This window comes from Castanea sativa, chromosome 12 (genome assembly GCF_040712315.1).
Source record: "Castanea sativa cultivar Marrone di Chiusa Pesio chromosome 12, ASM4071231v1".
Classification (NCBI taxonomy): Eukaryota; Viridiplantae; Streptophyta; class Magnoliopsida; order Fagales; family Fagaceae; genus Castanea; species Castanea sativa.
Genome location: NC_134024.1, coordinates 44,585,116 through 44,606,055, shown reverse-complemented (window position 1 = coordinate 44,606,055; position 20,940 = coordinate 44,585,116). Strand labels below are relative to the sequence as shown.

Genomic DNA, 20,940 nt, shown 5'->3' with positions numbered 1-20,940 from the left:
AGGTTAATCTTGTTTCTTTGGGAATGATGGATCAATCACAATTGTATGAACTGGTCCTATCTGATCTGAGTTTGTATTACAATTTGACGAATAAGCAATTGCTTAGGCATTAGGAGATATTTGCAGCTCAAGTGAATCGTCAAAAAAGAATCATATTGGTCCCTATATAACAATTGCCATAAGATCTCTAGGGTTTTTGCAACACTACTGTTACATAAGAAGGGATTGGAACACCAACAATATTAAGATACAAAAACTTCATAATCTGTTAAGATGATAAATTATGATTGGTGCTACATCAATTTTACAATGAATTACACTAATATTATTTTTATTTTACACTAATCACAACCTACCACCTCAACAATTGTGAAAAAAAGTTGTGAAAATTGTTGTCATTAGACTTATTGATTGGAGCACGTGCGTGCAAATGTTGAAATAGGGTTTGGCTTTCCTCTAGTGCACAAAACACTGAAGCAATGTGGGCTAGACACATGTCCTAAAATGACCATATGTCAACCTAGTGTCCCATCCATTACTCCTATACATTGTACGGATGCCTCACCCATTGGAATAGAGGATTTTGATACCTCTATTGCTATTCCAGCATCCCCTTTTATTGTCAAGTTGATGTGTGAAGTGTATAAATGGCCACATAAAACGCCATGTTAAGAATGCAAGGAGCAAGTATTAGATACCTAAAATGTAAGGTGAATACAAGGTATTTTTTCAAAATTTTGAACTTTTTGCACTATAAATATATCATCTCCTCCTTTATATATTAATAATCAAGTTTCTTCCATAGTCTGCCACATACACTCAAGAGGGGAAGAGGAATCAGAAAGACACCTCTCTCTGTCTCTCGTGTTGCATGCACTCAATTACAGTTATAACTAACATATTTGATATTTCCTTCATATTGGTACTCCAGATAAAAACCGGCTATACAAATCTAATGCCTCTCTTGGTTTATATTCTGGGACTGTATGTCCAGCTCCCTGCATGAACACAATCAATACAAAATATGATATTCAACAAAGCCACAGATAATTGAATACTTCAAATTTAAAAGCAATTCAAATGTAACTCATAGTGCATAACCAGGAAAAAAGAAATCATAATAGAACCAGAAGATCTTGCACACAGACCTTTATGGTTAGAAAGGTGAGGTTCTTCTCATACCCTTGTGTAAACCTGCACCAACAGCCCAAAAACAAAAAGAAAGAAAGAAAAAAGAAATAGAGTCAAGTGGGTCTTTTCAGCAATGCAATTAGTAATTACTAATTAATAAGTCATTGAAAACCTTTGCTTAAATGTGTGGAAGCAGAAAGAAAATCATCCATTCATAGCAAATGTAGTAAAAGACATTCTTATAAATATCAAACAAAACTCTTTTGTGTTAAATTCTGAAAATCTTGATCAGGAAAAGAAAAAAGAAAACAGAAAAAGGTAATGAAAGTACCCAGCAATTTGTCCGTTGGAAGTCCAAGCCCTCCATTCATCCACAATTTTATATCCCATTGATCTTGTCCATGCTTCACTTCCAGTGAATGGAACACACATATCATGGTCACCACTGCCGAAAAGTTAATAAGAATGCATTAGTTATCAGAAAGCAAGCACACACTCACACAAATATTATCAGTAAGTTACACATACGCCCAATTGGTTTTCTACCCAGGCCCTCACACTCCATCCCATGCTTATGAGAGAAGAAAACGCCATTTAAAAAGGATAATTGAAAAGCATGCAAATTATCCATCATGAAAAATAACAGTGAGAAGTGCTTCTAATCACTTGACAGTCTAAAAGCAATCCTGTCTACTTGTAAAACCTCTAGATTGATATACTAGTCTACTAGATACCTGAGGGATGGTAATGGGGGATTTCCTATATTGTGGAAAGCTACCTTGCATAGGGTATCCCAATGCCAACCCCAACTAGGAAACAGATGGACAAATAAACACAAGCAATCTCTGAGTATGTTCAAAGGACAGAAAATGCACTCCATATTAAAGTAAATGTCTCATGGATCCACCATTAACCTCTCTAAATTAGACTCTTTGATTTTTGCAGTCCACTAGTGCAGTCAAAAGATACCACCTCTAAAATAAGCAAAACAATTTGCGAGAGCTTCCTTGCATTCTGTCAAGAAACATATGGCAAGCATATATCTATTGGACTAAACATGAGATGTTTGTAGTCCAACCCCCCCAAAAAAAAGGAACGTCATGGTACCAACCAACTGATATCAATCCACTAATTAAGTTAAAATATTGGCTTCAAGCCTTTTCAGAACACAACACCATTCTGATCATGATGCATATGTATATGTGCAATCATTTATTTGTATGTGATAGGCTGATAGCTGTATGTCAAAAATGATTCTAGGAGCATAACAAAAAACATAGCATACAGATAAATGAATTAGGATAAAGCCTTTACTATATATTTTGGTCCAGCCCAACACTCAAAATAGACATGGTCCAGCCTGAATTTCTTTAATTATTTACTAGGAAATATTTTGTATACTCTGTGCTAATGCAGAGTAGAATTATAATTCCAAGATTCACTCTTTCCCTATGGTTTCTTAAGAGTCAGATGAGCTTGAAAAGTTTCCGCTTGAAAAGAGTTTTGAAATCTTATGTCAATAAAAAAGTAACTGCAACATTCTTTATAAAAACTTTAGAGTTTAGGCTGGTAAATCAAATCGAAAGAAACAGGGCATGATATCATAAGCATTAAGTGAATTAATATTTCAATTAGTCACATTTCCACCATAAACTATTGCATTTTTCCCCTTTCATCTGAGAAAGGTAATAATATTGTTTCTATTAGTTTAGTTACCGCAAGACCAAAGAAAAGAAAGAGATTTTAGAATCTTAAAATAATTGTTAGACTGAAACAAGCATAGATCCAAACTATATTTATGTTCTTCCATTTTCTTTGCAATCAATGGAAACACTGAATGCAAATAACGGAAAGCATCAGAAAGTTTCGTTGCAGGAATTTAAGTCATCAAGAAATATAAAAGCTGGAAATCACCTGTATATAAGTGCCCGATACCCCCTGGAAGTAAGGTTCCTGTGGTACTTGATCATGCTCCCAGCATCATGATAATATTCAATTTTGTCTGAACATAACTCCCAGCTACCCAGTACGTTATCCTAAAACAACACAGATCATTAATACTACAGAGTTCAAAAACTGGAATGAAATAATAATATTTGAAGTACCATACCTCTTCAGTGTGAATAGCTTTTCTAACTGATGCATCATTCAGCCATGAAGTTGCAACCTCATCATCCTGCAGACAAATTTTCAAATGAGAGAAACTTATTTGTAGATAACCCCAGTAAGTTTATAGGAGTCCAGAAAAAATTTAAGCCAGCAATCACTGTATCAACAAAAAGTCAGTAAAAAAAAAAACCATGTCATCAATTGGGAGAACAAATTGATAATGAGAAACCAAAAAAAGACCAGAAAGAGTTTTTGTAAATTAATTTATAAATTAATGAAGACCAGTTCGCTTCATGTTAACCTTCTCAATGTCTTTCCAAACATCTATTTTAACATTTTCATCTTAGCCACAAAAAAATATCTGTCAACACAACTTTAATCTTACACTATTAGCTTAAAGTTTATTGATTGGTAAGTTACACATGTACTCAATGGGTCTTGAATCCATGACCTCCCCCTCCCCCTAGAAATTAGAAGGGGAGGAAGTGTCAATTGGGCTGGAGCTCATTCGCACTATTAGCTTAATGCATACTGTTACCTTTTCACAATAGTCCAACCTATGATGGGGTCCTAGGGAGCATCACTGGCAGCCCACTTTGAAGAGATATAAGGGAGGAGAAGTTGGTTCTAATGCTCAAGAGTTAGTTTGGAATGTTTCAAGGAATAGAGAATTCTCTTGGGAAATCACTTGGCTAGTCTAAGGAATAGAGATGTATTTTGTTGTTAGTCTAGATTAGGTTGTTGCTATTTCAATTTTAATTATGTTCAATTATAGTGTGAGTAATCAAGTAATAGCTATGTATGCCAGGATTAAATGTACTAGAGACCCATAAGTTTTTATTTTATTTTTTTATAGTAGTTTCCTACTTGGTTTAGAAGCTCTTTCAATTAGTACTTTCCTTTGTTAATTAGGAATCTTAGCATTTCATAAAAAAGGACTGGCAATAGCCTATACAAAAATCCAGAAGCCTTCTTAATACTTTGAGGGTGTGATTGCATAGAATTTATCCTTTCTTTTTCTCCTTCAATTCTCTGTTCTACCAACAAACAGCTATCAAATTCCTTCAGAATTCATTGAGATTCTTTTTAATTTATTTTATAATCTAACAATCCCAAAGTCCTTAAGCATTAACCCCATCCTAGAATCCTTCAAGAAGTTGAAACCTAAAATAGTGCTTGATTTCTTAAAGATCCTGCGTCAAATTGGTACCAGAACCAGTTCTCAAACACCATTTGATTGCTAAGTTGGTCCTCAACAAAACAAGTTTTTCCATAACCAAGCTCACCCTCCTTTGCCACACTTAATTGAAGCATCTAATAATTTTATATATATATATATATATATATATATATATATATATATATATATTATATTGACTGGTAAGTTACACAAGCACCCAATGGGACTTAAACCCACAACCTAAACTTCCACCTAAGACTTATAAGGGGAGGAGGTGCTAGTTGAGTTGGAGAAAAAACAAATTAGAGATATAGCAATTTTCACAACTTACCGTGCATGGAACATTGTTGCCATTGAGGATCTGTGGCCAAGTTGGAACAATTCCATCTCTCACAGGAGCTCTGAAGGGCCAGGCACGACCAAACATCCTTTTCCGCACAGCTAGAGGCCTCTCAGTCTCGCCTAGTTGGCGGAAGCTAGATGGTAACCTAATGTTAGCAGCTGTAATGTCCCTTGCATCGGTGCTATGAAAACATGGTTCTAGAATGTCGTATATGTTTAAACCTCCTATGTCCTGGGATTGATAAGAATGTTGGAGTAATGAATGGGCCCATTCATGTAATTCAAATTTCGAGTTCTTCCAAAAACTGTCAGGGAAGAAAAATGTTATATCACCTCGTCAACTTTGTTAAGTATGCTCAGACAAGTTTCATTAACTGGCTCATAGTAGTTTCCTTTGCACTCTTTGTTTGCCTCCTGCAATATATAGCATTGTTGATCAGTAAAGGGGAACTATAGCAGGTCTATAAACTTAGCCTTACTATCCAAATTAAGTGTACCTAAATCTGATAGGAAATTTGCAAATTCAAAAATAAAAAAATAAATTTAGATATTTTTCTTTTGTTATTAAATTTGTATCCCAGAAATGTACATTAGCCAACACTGATTTTAATGGTCCAACTAAATTGAATTTAATTGCCTCCCTTAGAAGCTGATTGAATGAGCTGGAAGTAACTTCCACCCAATTAAATAATAAGTTCTATCAATTAGATTAATAGAGAATATGACAGACTGAACAATGGAGATTCATGACAAATAAAGAAGGTCCCACATGAAATTACCGTCATGCATATAGGAAGTTCAACTTGTTTTAAGAGTTAAAAAAATGAAAATTAGTTATGCAGACAGCAATAATGTTGAGGACAAAATAGGTTAAAATCCCAACATAAAAAAAAAATTCAAATATAGCTTGAAAAGTGGAAAAAAAAAGGAGAGAAATATGCCAATATTTCATCAGAATTTAAAACCCTGGTCAATGCAATTTATATTGATCCTAGTTTATTTCAAGGTAAGTTAGATAGATGAAATTGGATCACAATCTGTATCAAATTTAAGAGGCTCCACCAACCTCAAATAGGTCATCAGAGATCAGACCCATCCCATGTGCAAATGGGACAAGAGCGTTTCCATCAATCACTTCATCTGTAACTCCATTTCCCACCATATAACCCTGCATGCTATGGCTTCAGATCAGACAGCTTTCCATAAATTTGAAAATTAACAAAAAGACTAGTTAAAGATACACACCTTGAAGTTCAGAACGGGAGTTACAGCAGCATCAATTCCTGTGAAGATTTTAAAAAAAGGCACCTTAGTTTAAATTTCACACATGCAAGTTCAAATATCAGAAACAAAATACCTTTTACTACTTCATAAGCTAGAGTTGGCACATATATTCCAGCATATGATTCTCCAGCAATAAAAAATGGGTTGGCGAGGAACTCTGGGTACAACTCAAACCACTTTTTGCACAAGTAACATGTAGAAACATTAGTATTCTGAAAATTTTAAAAACAACTAAACACTTAATTAGTATGTCAGGCTTTCAAATTATTTCCCTTATTACCTTAAGGAGAAATGTATGTGTATCAGAGGCAGTCTTTAGGTCACCAGTTCTATAATCTGTTGTATTATTTGAGTATGAAAATCCGACACCAGCAGGAGAATCCAGATATATAATGTTGGAAACCTAAAATGTAAACTCAGAACTATAAATGATTTGATTAAAAATCAAATGGGACATGGAAATGCAATTAATCAAAATTATTACACATTTATTTCATGACATTATGGTAAAAAATGCTGTTCTTTTTAGCTTAGGATTGGTTCAAGAAATCCTACCTTTGACCAGCTATAGGGATTGAGTTGTAATTGGGGAAGGCCTCCCTTCGTCTTTGCTGCTTCAAAATTAAATGGGCCTGCAAATTTTGGTGGAAATGATACTTTAAAATCAATGAAATTCAAGGAAATAAATATTTTTATAAGAATTAAGCAGTACATAGAACTCAAAAGGCATATAAAAATAACTTTAGAAGGGAACTCTCTGTTTCAGATTCATGGCTACCCAAGAGCAGATATAGTAGGGAGCCCAGATATGAGTAAATTTGATAGTGTCATGGAATTTGTGATTCTACTATGTTCTAAGGGAGTAATTGGTATAATTCAATAATAACCATAAGAGTAATGAACCAAAACAGGATCATCCAAAAAAATAGGAGTTTAGTTAATCTTGCGTGATTCAACAAACTATAATCAAACATGTAGTAATAAGCAAACTCGCCTTTCAAATGTCATATGAACAATCTCAATGTCATGGGGTTTCACATGATTCTTAAAGAATAACTAATTTAAGATGAAACGCCACTTTTTCCAGGTCTTATCATTGATAATACCCAAAACATTACCAAACCAGTTCAGCATGTACTCCGCAAGAACTGTTGGATTGATCAGTTCCAGCATATATATCCTGATGCCAATCAATTTTGTTTGTTCCACCTTTTCTGTGCGACCCTTTTGTGGGATGCCATGAACAAATTGGCCCTTACCATTTTTTTTCTCTTCATTGGTAAGTTACACACACGCCTAGTATGACCTTAGCTTCCACCAATTCTTATGGGAAAAGAAAGTGTCATTTGAGTCAGAGCTCATTGGCAACTACCTTCCCTTTTACATAAATGGTTCCAATTACATGCACATAAACTTATCCCTTCTGATCTTTAAAAATCATATAGAATATAATCTAATCCTCTTAAATTACCGCAGAAATAATGGTTTTCCATATAAAAATTATTTGGAACATACTAGGTTTTTCTCCGTTTCATGGTTTAGATTAACTATTGCAAAACCAAAGATGTATCCAGTGCCACTTTATGTAAAAAAACATGACACTTGGTACATGGTCAGATCATGGAAATAAGATTTAACCGTGATACAAAGGGATCCTGTTCTATTAGATATACATATCCATTTTGAATACAATTAAAATGGACATTTGATGTATGATTCTTCATAGAATAACACAAAAATAGAAACTGAAATTTGTATGATGAATATTGAAACGATACCATGCTCATACACGAAACCGTCAAAGCTGGAGCAACCAGGTCCTCCATTAAGCCAAAGAACGAGCGGATCCTTTGATGGGTTACTTTCAGATACCACAAAATAGTAAAACAGATTCTTGCCATGACTTTCATCAATTGTCACATACCTTCAAAATTCAACAAAACAAAACAAACCCACCAAGAATCCAAAGCTTTAATATCAAAAACCAAACCACAGACTGAAAATAAGCAACATATAATGAATCCCCAGAATATGGGAAACGAAAAAAAATAGCATATAAGATAAAGTTTTAATAGATACCCAGAATAGTGTTTAGAAGGAAAAGTGGCAGTGAAGCCAGGAAGTTGTGTTATGAGAGCTGAATCTGGTGCTGATTCTGTGAGCTGAAGAGTCAAGATGATATAGAATAATGATAGTAATGTAAGTCCTAGAGTGTTGTAGTATTGAAACTGAAACATAAGACTAGTAGCTTTTGCCATGTGACTGTGTTTGTATGGGACTGTCTTAGATTCTAAAAAACTGAATGGATGTGGGATTTGTTTGAGTGGTATTTATTGACAAGCGTGCATAGGACAAACTGCAAAGTGTAAACGTGCAACCTGTTGAGATGGGGTTTGCTTACAAGGCAAGGTGAGAGACCACTGATAAAGAGATTTATGAACAGAAAAGTGCCAATATTAGTAATTGGCTACAACACGGTTGTGGCCCTTGTGGGAAGTCTTTTGCAGGTTTAACAAGTAACATGCCGTTTCAAGCCCAATCACTGTGTGACACTTTTTTCAAGGACAGTGGTGGAATCAGGGAAGGTAATTCAATAATGTTATTGTAGGGCTATTTGGCATGGCAAATAAAACAAAAAAAGAAAAGAGTATCTTTAGGAATACTAATTTTACTTTTAGAGTAATTCAATTATCGGATAAAACCCTTTCTTATATTATTTTTTACAATTATTTTATGTAGTAAATTGTGAGTTGTCAGTTGCTTTTATATGGATCCGTAACTTTCTCTCCACCTCTCACATTCTACTACATTAAAGTTATGGTACAAAAAGGTGTGATTCTAATTTTTTTTTTATTCTTTATTGTATAATTGATGTGTTTTTGACAAAAAAAAAGTAATTTTTATTTATTATTTTTTGAAATTTGCTTATTATATTTATGGTGACATTCACTTGTAAAGATATAGTAAAATAATTGTAGTATTTTTTTTTTTTGTATTTTTCAAAAGAAAATGCTATCTGGGGGGGGGGGGGGGGGAATTAAATTGGACAAGGCCCAAAGGCTCGAGCCAGAAGGAGGGGGTACCCTCAAAGGGCGAGCCCAACCCAAATTGCCATTATGGAGAGAGAAGTTCTCCTAACAAGAAGTCTACCATACCATACTTATAACCGTGGAGATCCGAGGTGACTGCCTTTCCAAAGGCTCATGATTGAGGCAATGGGCAGGACCTCCACCTCGAGGTAGCAGGGAACCCTGGGAAAGCACCTTTTGTCCTCAGCTTCATTCAATCTATCACCTTCTAAATTCGCCCTGAGGGTCATGGTATGGAAAACACAAAACCCAATGAAGCAATCACCTTTGCAATAATGAAGTCCTTCACTTAATGTTAGCCACATTAAATGTTGAATGACGGGCCTGAATAGTGGAGGCACAATGGAAGCACCCCTAAAAGTCCTCCCTCGTGATCAAAAATTGACAGTACAGAGAATGGATAAGACAAGTATCTCTAAAATCTAGCTAGGGGTAGGATAGCTAGAATGTGAGGAGAAGATGGAAGGTGGCTATAAAAGAAGGGGGAGGGGCAATAGAAAGGGGGTTTAGAAAAATAGAGAGAGAAAGGGGGGAAGCAAGAACAAGAGAGAGAAAGAACGAGTAATGAGATTTTTTCTTCTTAATCTTTGTCCTTGAATTATTCCTATACACCTCGGGAACTTTGTTCCTTCATATATAAAAGCTCGATTCATCATTTTTCTATCTTAGTCTTGTTGCTTGGTCTTCCCATTGTGGATTTTTTTTCTTGTTTCTAGAAATTAATTGTGCAGATCAATTACCCCATCATTGTTCTCTTTATGGGTGTTTTTGACCCCCCACACTATCATATTATTATCTATCCATTTAAAAGCTCTCTTTAATTTAACCTACCTTTCCATTGTTACGATTATTCTAAATTTTATTATAAACAATTTACTAATTGATGTCTTAATATATATGACTGGTGTCACTTTATCAACATCATACTTTATATATAATAATTAAATAAATAACAACCTTCGTTATATAAATAAATAAATAAACATAGTTGGGCTTGGTTTTGTTTACGGTCCTTTTGGATGGGGTTGTAATTGCATTGTTACCCTTAAAGACATTTGTGGGCTAAATAATTGTAAGGTTATTTGGGGGTTTTTTTTTTAAAAAAAAAAAGAAGAGATTTTTTCTTTTTAGTGTTCTCATACTTTTTAAACTTATTTCATTGAATTTTTTTTTAATAAGAAAAGTGGATTTATTTATTAACTAAGGAGCATTATTACAAGTATTGTCCATTGGGAACTAGCGAAGAATGCTTAGCTACAAAATATCACATACATATTTTTCATAAACAAGATTTGGACATTCATTATATTCTCTGAAATTGCATTGGTGCTCATTTCTCCTCTTTGCTAGTTCATGTGTCACGCCATTTTCTTCACGAAAAATGTGTCGTGAAAGAATGATCCATTATTGGCCGAGTAGAATCCTGCAATCCAAAATCAAAATAGAAAGTTCCAATGTCAGAACACTATATGTCGTTAGCCAATTGAGGACAAATTGAGAGTTAGTTTCTAGATTTATATGTTTATATCCTAAATCCTGAGCTATTTTTAAACCATAACTAACAACCCATATTTTTGCTATATTATTCATGGCAATGACTATGTGAATTGAGAAACCTTTTATCCATTTTCTTTGACTATTCCTTAATACATCTCCACCTCCTCTTTTATCAGGCTTATTTTTAAAACTACCACCTATATTTAAAGTAACAAAGTGGGGTTGTGGATGAGGTCAAGATATTATTATAGTGACTTTTTTTCCTTTTGTTTTTCTATTGTATACTAATACTCTAAAGTCTAATAATAGACACAGGAGAAAGAGAATTAGGGTCCGTTTGTTTTCCTATCTCAAATTCACATTTTTACATTCTAAACAACATTACATACTTTTTCACACACACGTATTTCAAAAAACTATAAAAATTTCATCTCAAACTATTCTACCAAACACCCCATTAGTTTTTTATTGCTTCGACAATATATATATAAAGAGAGAGGGTAGGAAGAACTGAAGAAGAAGAATAAAGATGAAACTAAGAACGGAAAAAACGATGAATGCACTATTGGCTCATACACATACGTAGGAAATAAGCAAGTAAATAAGGTGTCACTGTTGGAATGGATTATTGCCATTGGGAGGACAAAATAGGGTGGTAGCTTATGCGTGTATACAAACATGAATTCTTAATTATACATGTTGTGTATAAGTAAATAAGGACCTATTGGATGGGTATAGCTGTTTTGATTCATGAATTGTGTGGTTGAAGGACTACAATTCCCATCCATGTCAATGCCCATCCATGTCACATTCTCTGTGAAGCTAATAAGTAATAACTATGCAAATGAACTTACAAAAAGGGGACGAGAGCAAGCAAGCAAGAGTAGAGGAATATGATAGTTGCCCATCTTTTGTTTACATATATTATATGTACGGGACAAAATGTATTTGGGGTACTCCGAGGGTGTTAATTTTGTATAAACTCTCTTATATATAAATATTAAAAATACCCCATTTTAGATTAAGAAAACAAAAATGAAATGGAAGGTGGTATATAGTATGTATGCAATATCACTTGCCTTAGTCCTGGTAAGTAATAAAGACTTGAGAATCAAGTTCTCATTACCACTAGTAGAAAGAATTATGGGAAGGATTATAAGAAGGAGGTGGTAGCTTCTATATTGTGTTTGCGTATATCCAATATAATTCATATGCATGTGGGGGTACACGTACAATTGAAATATTTTGTCTCTAGGCTATAATAATAAAATTGATTATTCTTTTCTTACTTTTCTTCTCAACCAAATAGAACAAATTAAAAATCAATTCACTTTTTCATCCCTTTTACGAAATACCAATAAATTTTTTGATATTTGACAAAATTTAAATACAGTTCATTAGATGTTATACACTTATACTTTATATTATTTAATTCAATTGAATTATGTAAGTGCATTGACCTATGGGCCACATAGCTATATTAATTGTTCTTGTATAAAAAATTGTAATTAAATTTTACTCTTTATTCTTTTTTTTTCTTTTTTTTTAATTTTAAAAATCACTCTACTCCAAAAAGAGTTGGACGCATTTGAAGATTCGTGAGACCATAGTGTAGGAATTTTCCAACAATGTTGTAGATTACAAGCGTCATATGATATTGGCAAACAGGCAGATCAAAGTATCAATAATTTAGCTCTCTTTTCTATGTTTCTTCTTTTTTGACAGAAACATCTTAATTACTTCGACCATGCGTTTAATGATTTGTTTTTGGCCGTGGTGGTGGCCAAGGTTGAAAGATTTGAGTTTACTCCTCATAAGTGTTTGAGTTGTGTTTTTATCTGACAAAATGGATTTATAAAAAAGGGTTAAAATCTACGTAATGTATACAACATATTCTCTCACAAATTCACAAATAGTATTTAAGCCACAGAGCTACAAAGAGGTCCGGTATGTGTACAAAATATTTACATACAAAGTGTTTTTTTGTTCTATATATATTTGAAAGTTGAGACTAGCTAGTAGGTACTGCATAAATATCATCAATTACACTTAAACACATTATTTGACATCCACAAGAATTATGGGTAAACAGGAGTTATGGAATGTCACAAGCAATTTCAATTTGCCTAATTTTTTTTTTTTTGGAGAATCAATATGACTATATTTTCACATGAATGAGCTCAAGAAAATGGTTGTGAATGTTTATGACTATTTGTATTTGGGGAAGATCAATCCAAGATATAGTCTAGATATGCATTTAGTATTAGAAGCAAGAGACAAAAGTGACAATTTTGAACAACATTGCTAACCCAATCATTGGATAGTTGGATATATTAAAAGAGGCAAGGGACAAAGGTGTTTTGTTTTTTTTAGTAACAATAATTCCGATTAAGACAAGAAAGCCATCCGATAAAAATTTTGGGAGTCTCTAAGGGATGCTCATAAAATCAACCATTTATATATATTTTTTCTCAACCTAATATTCCATAAAATAAAAAAAATGCTATTCGTTACTTTTTTTGAGGAACAATGCTATTTGTTACTTCTTTAATTAACGCGATTTTTTTAAAATTTCTATTAATAGTATTGCCATCTTCATCTACCATTTTTTGTTTCTCAAGTTAAATTAACTCAATCTTTTTTATTGGTGTATTAATTACTCTCCTCTAAAAATGAATAAACCATCTCAAATGACTCTCTCCCATCTTTTATTAATGTGGATCATCACCGTTATCTTTAAACAAATAACTTGATTTTTTTTTTTGAGGGGTAAATAACTTGTTTTCAAATCCTGTATTTCAGTGTATTTTCATTCATCTATCTTAACATGTTCATTTTAGTTACACTCATTTTACAAATATGTTACTTCTAACAACTCAATCTTTTTATTTTTGAGAAGATAAACAAGTCAAAATTAGTACAATAAAGCATATCTAGTTTTATAGTAATCTTATAAAATTTTCATTTAATATTCTACAATTGCATGATATTTTTTTCCAACCTAATAAAAAAAAATTTCCGCCCAAAATAGTGGTATAGTGTTATTTTACAACTAAATTTGCTAACAATAAGAGCACTAGTATTAGGTGTGCACCAAAAGCAAAAATTCATCTTCATGAGATGTGTCAAATGCCAAATAAATTTCACATTTGCTATAGTAGCGTTCTAATAATAGAATTGTATGGACAAATGTGCTATTAATATTTTGGGTATATTTTATTCATACTCTCTCTCTCTCTCTCTCTCTCTCTCTCTCTCTCTCTCTCTCTCTCTCTCTCTCTCTCTCTCTCTCTCTCTCTCTCTCTCTCTCTCTCTCTCGTAGTCTTTAATGACTGTTGGGTCTTGGAAAACCAAAAAGAAATAATAATAATAATAAAAAGAATTAAAAAAATGGTAATAAAAAAAAAAGATGTGATGTAGAGTGTATTATAAAGTGATGTGTTAAAATAAATAAAATAATTTTTTAAATTGTCAAAATAGCATTTTTTTAGAACTCTTAATGCTAGTGCAGCTGCTCTAATATATTTGCCTTACACACACATTATACACGTTGGAAACATGAGTTGAACTCATGATATTAGCTTTTGAAAGTGTGAGCTTAACTCATGTATTTAAATAGTGGCATATTTTTTATAATTTAATTTCAAAATACAGTATTTTCACAAATGGTTTAAGTAAGACAAATTTTTGCCAATTGTCTCGGGCCTTTTGAATTCATTGTGCAGTTAATACCTTGTTTCCTTCATTTTATCTTAGATGGGGATGAGTAAATTCTACATATCTACCCTCTAAATTTTGTCTAGTGCCATAAAGGTTGTGTTTTAGTAATTGATTTATTGTTCTTTTAGTGAAAGGATATTAGTTTCCAAGAAAAATTAATTAAAAAAAAAATTTCTAGGATTTTTGGCTAGTTGTTGATTTTTAATGCTATATTGTTGTAGACCCTACTGGTTAGAGGGTCTCCAATAAGCTCTCTAAAGCCTAATTTGGAGAGCAAACACAAAAAAAAAACCCCCTCCTACAGCCTTTTCATCTCCATTTTTTATTTTAATTTTATTAAGATTTGCTACAGTAGCTCTCTTAACATGAGAGCACTGTAGCAACTCCAAAAATTTTCCTCAATTAAAATAATCACCGGTTGAATAAAAGATTATTATTTTTCCTCTTTCCTCCCTGTCTCTTTCATCTTCAATCTCTCTTCTCATCAGAAAACAAAGGGGAAGCAACTCTCTCTCACAAAATCAACACAACTTTCTCTCACAAAAACGTTCCATCAAATCCTTCAACCCCAAACAAAAATTAGAACAATATATATATATATATATATATAGAGAGAGAGAGAGAGAGAGAGAGAGAGAGAGAGAGAGAGAGAGAGAGAGAAGCCGATCTAACCCAATCTGGTCGCATGCATAGAGTCCTCGAACCAAATGCACGCACCCATATCTTTGAATACATTCTTGATCTGCCGTTAGAACTCGGAAAACTCAACGAAACCAGAGCTCCAAAATTACCGATGGATTTGAAATACTTTGGGCAAATAGTCCTTGATGCTCTAAAATGATTTTCGCAAATAGAAAAGTTTTTACCATCAAAACAAGATTACACACTCGTGGTTGAAGAAGAAGATGGTTGACGACGACGGGAGAAGAAAAGCCAAAGATAGATATTTTCTCTCTCTGACGAGAATGTGAAAAATGAATGGTGGAGAAAGTAATACTGTAATAGTGCATAGTGGTTTGTTTATGTTTAATATCAAATAAAAAAAAAAAAGATTAAAAAAATAATAAAGGAGAATAAAATAATGAATAAATAATAAAGGAAGAAATAATATTTAAATCAAATAGAGTAAAGATAAAGAGTCGGTTGAAAAATGTACTTGTAAAAGTGAGCAAGTAAAAGTTAAAAGTAACTGTTTATTTTCCAAACAGAGAGACTACTGGAGATGCTTTTATGGGGTTTATAGCAACTGAAATTATCTTGTGAGATGGTCTCACAAGACCACTGGGGGGTTGGTCTCATGAAGCCGTATCCTAAGATACCACCTCAACAATGACAGCCTCCCAGGCTTGGTATGGTGATGGTGGAGAGACTTCTGACACAGGATATAGCCCACCCATAATGCCAGTGCTTGGTATGGTGGAGAGGCCATACTGTAGGAGGAAAGTCATTCCATGCTTGTGCTCATTAATGAAGATGCGCCTATGCCAGGGAAAGCCCTTCCATGCTGGTGCACAATAATGAAGATGCCTTTGCCAAATCGTGCCAGGTTCGGATAATGGTAAACTCATCCTTTGCCGAGCCGATGCAATATATAGAATCTAAACAACCCTCCCTTTCTCAGTTGATGGGGAGTCGCATCCCTTCCCATTGTAAGTAAACAAAACCTCCCTCTTTTCAATTCCACTAGTGATATTAACTGCAAGCATTGTTTAAAGTAACCTATATTATAGATGAGTTCTAAACCTGAAGATCCTCATGAAGTTACCTAAACATGATGCTACAGAAAAATGGAATATATATGACTGTTGAACTTTGGATTACAAATTGTGTTGTTGTTACTTAATAAGGCTGCAAAATAGCAATGGCTAGATGCATTACCACTAAAGACAAAATGAACTCCTGAACTAGAAACTCAAATTGATATACAACAAGAGGAAAAAAAGAAAAAAGAATTGTTACTTCCAATTGATATAATCATCAATCCTTATTGGAAAAAAAATGTACCCAAAAAATATCTAGGTTGTCTTTGCGACTTGAGGCAGAGATTTGAGAAGGGACATCGATGGTCTCCGCACAGTGTGATTGAGTAGGATCATGAGTGTCAAAAGAGTTAAGGCCCCAGCCTGATGTGCAGTGCCAAGTGAAACAGGTACATACGACAGAAGTGTTGAAATCCCTAATGTAACCTGTAATTATTACAGAGCAACATGTTTAATACTCTGATTCTGAAAGAGCCTGTTACTATTATAACATTAATCCCCCACATGGTCCTACTCATGAAATAATGGATTTAGAAAACTAGGACTCTTTTATCCTTTTTTGATAGAAAAAAGTAAACCTTGACTAGATAAAAGAGAGCAAAAAAGTAAGAAAGGAAAATAGGCAAACAATTACCTGGAGAGCAGCCATGCCCATGGTGCTTCCAATCAAAGATTTAACTGCAGGGTGTATATCCAACTTCCTTGTTGACCACCATAAAGTACCAATTGAAATTAGGGTTGCAGTTGCAAGGATTCGGTGGTCAAGCTGTCAATAAAAAAGTACACCATATTAAAAATTTTCCTTTGAATTATTAGATATTAATGAATGAAAATATAATTTCAAGTGTGCAGCTTTGAATTATAACACCAAGACATTTCATTAAGGCTTGAAGGAGTTTATTCAATATAAGATTCAGAAATGCTACAATTTCAAAACACATAATTTTTTATACTTGTGTTTAATCATTAACTCCGCAAACAACAGCACTATTATTAAGCTTATCAACTCCATATACAAGGCCATAATTTTGTGGCTTCAATACAGTCCATAAGAAAATCACTTCAGATATCAATGCAAAGTTATAAATACTGCCTTGTGGCCATTTTGGTTTGTTAGTGCTAGAACAAAATATTTTGGTTTCCGTGAATTTCAGAGTACCGTATATATAATACATGTATTTTCATAAACACAAAACCAGCATTTTGATAACTAAAAAATGTTCTAATTCACTCACAAAAGGATTATCATTTTTAATTTCAAATTCGATTTTAATATCAACACATAAAATGATTCACATATATGCAGGTTAAGGACTGCTATACTGTGATTGAACCCTACACTCAAAATACAGATATTGAATCATGTTGTCAACAAACACAGATGGCCAACTTGATTGTACTATAATGTTGGCCAGTATTCACATATGTGCTGGTAAAGGAATGCTATAATGTGATTGAACCCTATACAGATATTGGATTACTTTGTCAACAAACACAGATAGCCAAGTTGATTGTACTACTGGGCTGGCCAGCATTTTGAGAAAGACAGAATTGGTAGCCAGTACAGAAAATTTTGTCCACCTGGCTGATACAAAATGATATTCATAACTTTGGATCAATGTATTTTCTCCAAGAATTTATTCTCTCTCGTGAAATTTCCTCAAACCTAAAATGTCTCCTCAAAGGATGATATTCAGGAAAAAAACTAAAGAAGAGGAGCAAAGGATTTAATAATATTCTCATTCAGCAACATTTGCTCTACAAATAAAAACCTCACATAACATTTTCTTCTCAATTCTTAATTTTTCTTTATTTCAATCTTTCCCAATTTGAAAAGGCAACATGGCATTAGCACATAGCAGTTGAAGCAACCATCCAGAAAACAACAAAATTGAAAGAAGTTAAAATATAGTCTCAGCTGAGAAATAATACCTGCACAGTTGAGGTATTCTCAAAGAAATTTCGAATTAGTGGCTTCATGTCAAGGACATCTTCTGGTATCCATGTATCACCCATCTTTGGAAAAGTATTATATGCATGACCCTGACAAATTTTGTACAAAAGCTTGATCATAATTTGCAAACAAAGCAAATCCTCTAGTAGTTCATCATGTAAGAAGAGAAGCAAGACAAGAATAAAACACAGTTACGTACAGCATCATTTCCAGCAACAAATGCTCCAGAGACAGCAGTAATGGCAACAAGTATGCCAACAGGAAGGGCAAGTCTCTTTACTTTGGCCGCTCCACGAACCCAAGCTACTGATTCAGCAGGTGGCTCAGGCATAACAACAGAAAGAGCAGTCCAGAAAAGGCCACAGTAAATTGCAAATGCTGAGGTAAGATGAGCTGCAAGACGGTAAGGGCTTACTCTTGGCTGAGCATATTCAGATGCTGGCTCCTATTGAGAAAGGATATCTTTAGGAACTTTTACGATTTTAAGAATTTTGTAAGCAAGCTGACAGAAAAATTATGATATTCTAACCTCCAAACCACTTTTAACCATCCACCAGCCAATTAAACCCTGCCCAGCACCAAGGGCAAAAAGAGCAGAGAGTCTAAGTCCAAGTCCTAAGGTAATGTATCCCTTACGAAGGAAATATGAAAAAGGCAAAGCAAACATCGCACCTAGTGCCCTTCCCCACATACGATGTGCGTATTCCATCCAATATATAAATTTGAAGTCTTCAATACTCATCCCTTTGTTTATACTGCACGAGGTCCAAAACCAAGTAAATATCACTAAATCCAAAAGACTTACCAACCAAATTCTTAAAAAAAGAAAAAGGGCCCAAAAGATTGTAACATTACTATATACACAGAAATTATCCAAGATAAAGATAGAACTACAGAGTGATATGATTATTAGAACCTTAATCAACAATAAATAATCATCCTTTAGATCACAGTATCTTCTTATTTCTTTTTCCCCATAAAATAGTAGTTAACAATGTACTGCAAATCTATAACCAAGCATTCAAAAGAGTCTTGGAAGTCTTTGACTACAAATTCTATATATAAAATTTTTGGGCCAAGGGGAGGGGGGAAGGGGAGATTTTGAACTATTAACCAACATTTCATATAAGATGGTCTCAGCCAATTGTGCTACAATTGGGTTGAGCATATAAATACATAAATTCTAAGTGGAGCTAAAACAGTATAATGCTTACAAAGACATATATATAGATAATGTTGGTTGTGCTTGTAGTTACCGCTTATACTCAGGGGATTGCTTATATTTGTCAAACTCGCGCAACCATTCCTCCTCGGATAGGGGAGGGAGGGAACCGGTAAATTTCCAATCAGTCATGGAAAGGCCAGAGCGTGTGAGTCTGGTAACACCACCAAGTAGCACCATACTGAACACCCACGCAGCAGACCCAAAAAGCCAAATCCCCACCATTTTGCGGGCACGGGAACCTCCATTTACTAGCACCAGCTTTAACCCCTCCTCATTCTTTGCCATGCCAATCCCCGCGGTGGTCGACATTTTTCTAAAGGACCCCACATAATCACCCTGCTAAAATTATATTTGCAAACATGTTTATTAGTTTTGGATATGGGATTTGATAGATCCAATCAAAAACTAATTTTCCCAAAAGAAACACAGCAACAACAACAAAAGTTAAGGACCTTTGGCCAAGGTTTGAAGCATGATGTCCTCCTTGCAACTTGGGAAGCAAAGAATCTGAATCCAATGGGTTGCTCGTGCAAGACAGCAGACAACGTTGTTGTGGTTGTTGTTGTTTTCCTAAGATTGTATGTCCCCCCATTTGGAGCTTTGATCCTCTTCAGAAATGCCAACCTACTAAACATGTTTGGAAATATGTATGTTCGTGACTCTTGAGGGTTTAACAAGGTTTTTCTGCTACCCACAAAAAAGAAAAAAAGAAAGAAAGATATATTTAGAGCACAAACCAAAATATACTATCAACCCATGAACCATTTTTAGACCCTGATGTGTAAACTGAATTTTATTTTATTTTTTCTTTTCTGATGAGTAATACTGAGTTTTATTGATCAACAAAAGATAAAAATGAAGCCCAATGAATGAACTGAAATGAAATTTCTACTTACCTCACTAAAGCTCGATGGTCACGTGAATTTTAAAATGGGTTGAGAGAGAGAGAGAGAGAGAGAGAGAGAGAGTATAGTTGGTGACCGAGAAGTAAGAGGAGAGAGTCTGAGATGGTGGCTGAGCAGTGAGCAGCAAGGAGAGAGAGAGAGAGAGAGAGAGAGAAAGTTTTTAGAAATTTGGGTCCAAATGGTTTAGAAGTGAGTTATTGGGCCTTTTGGCCCTATTGGTTGGGCTGGTGGGTTAAGGTAAGGAGAAGCGGGTTGCCTTCCTTTTTTTTTTTTTTTTGGGTGAACCAAGTGGGTTGCCTTCCTCTACATTATAAATGAAAGAAAAATATTTCACTTCGACTTAATAATTGGCGTGCATTAGAAAATATATATATATATATATATATATATAATTACTAGACTCGTTACATCCATTTTGCACATGCAATAATGCTATTTTTTAAATTTATTTGTTTTTTTGGTTTAGTGTTATAATTGTTAAAAGTGATTACATAAATAATATATAAATAATTGCCTATATTTTTTTAAAAGAAAGAAGGTAAGACATTGTGGAATAATGTTTAAAAATTAGATAGAGATATTGTCCTAAGTTTTAGGCTGAATGGAGAATATAAAGGAAAAAGTCTAAAACTTAAGAACAATAAATTACTCTTTTAACCGATTTGTGTTTTTTAAATTAAAATTATTTAGCTAAAAGATAAGGGTATTTTAAAGGGTTTAAGAATTTGTGTGAGAGTAATTTAA

General features: G+C 33.9%; 2 protein-coding genes across 3 annotated transcripts; both read right to left on the bottom strand.

Annotated features, from left to right (window-relative positions):
- Nucleotides 1-743: 743 nt before the first annotated feature.
- On the bottom strand, nucleotides 744-8,471 carry LOC142621159 (serine carboxypeptidase-like 20). The gene is made up of 14 exons (XM_075794473.1): nucleotides 8,126-8,471; nucleotides 7,825-7,970; nucleotides 6,602-6,678; nucleotides 6,327-6,449; nucleotides 6,120-6,222; nucleotides 6,008-6,045; nucleotides 5,829-5,930; nucleotides 5,096-5,176; nucleotides 4,752-4,994; nucleotides 3,242-3,307; nucleotides 3,046-3,167; nucleotides 1,463-1,576; nucleotides 1,149-1,194; nucleotides 744-998 (listed from the first exon to the last, which is right to left on the bottom strand). The coding sequence occupies exons 1-14, from the start codon at nucleotides 8,302-8,304 to the stop codon at nucleotides 915-917; spliced, it is 1,524 nt and encodes a 507-aa protein (XP_075650588.1). The 5' UTR covers nucleotides 8,305-8,471; the 3' UTR covers nucleotides 744-914.
- Nucleotides 8,472-16,130: 7,659 nt separating this feature from the next.
- On the bottom strand, nucleotides 16,131-20,322 carry LOC142618750 (heme A synthase COX15). 2 transcript variants are annotated; one of them, XM_075791765.1, is made up of 8 exons: nucleotides 20,188-20,322; nucleotides 19,744-19,975; nucleotides 19,323-19,630; nucleotides 18,596-18,821; nucleotides 18,266-18,511; nucleotides 18,045-18,155; nucleotides 16,747-16,878; nucleotides 16,131-16,538 (listed from the first exon to the last, which is right to left on the bottom strand). In XM_075791765.1, exons 2-8 carry the CDS (start codon nucleotides 19,924-19,926, stop codon nucleotides 16,368-16,370), a joined length of 1,377 nt encoding a protein of 458 aa, XP_075647880.1. In that variant the 5' UTR covers nucleotides 19,927-19,975; nucleotides 20,188-20,322; the 3' UTR covers nucleotides 16,131-16,367. The 2 variants fall into 2 exon arrangements, with proteins under 2 accessions (XP_075647880.1, XP_075647881.1); XM_075791766.1 differs by having other exon boundaries at nucleotides 19,323-19,627.
- Nucleotides 20,323-20,940: the final 618 nt, after the last annotated feature.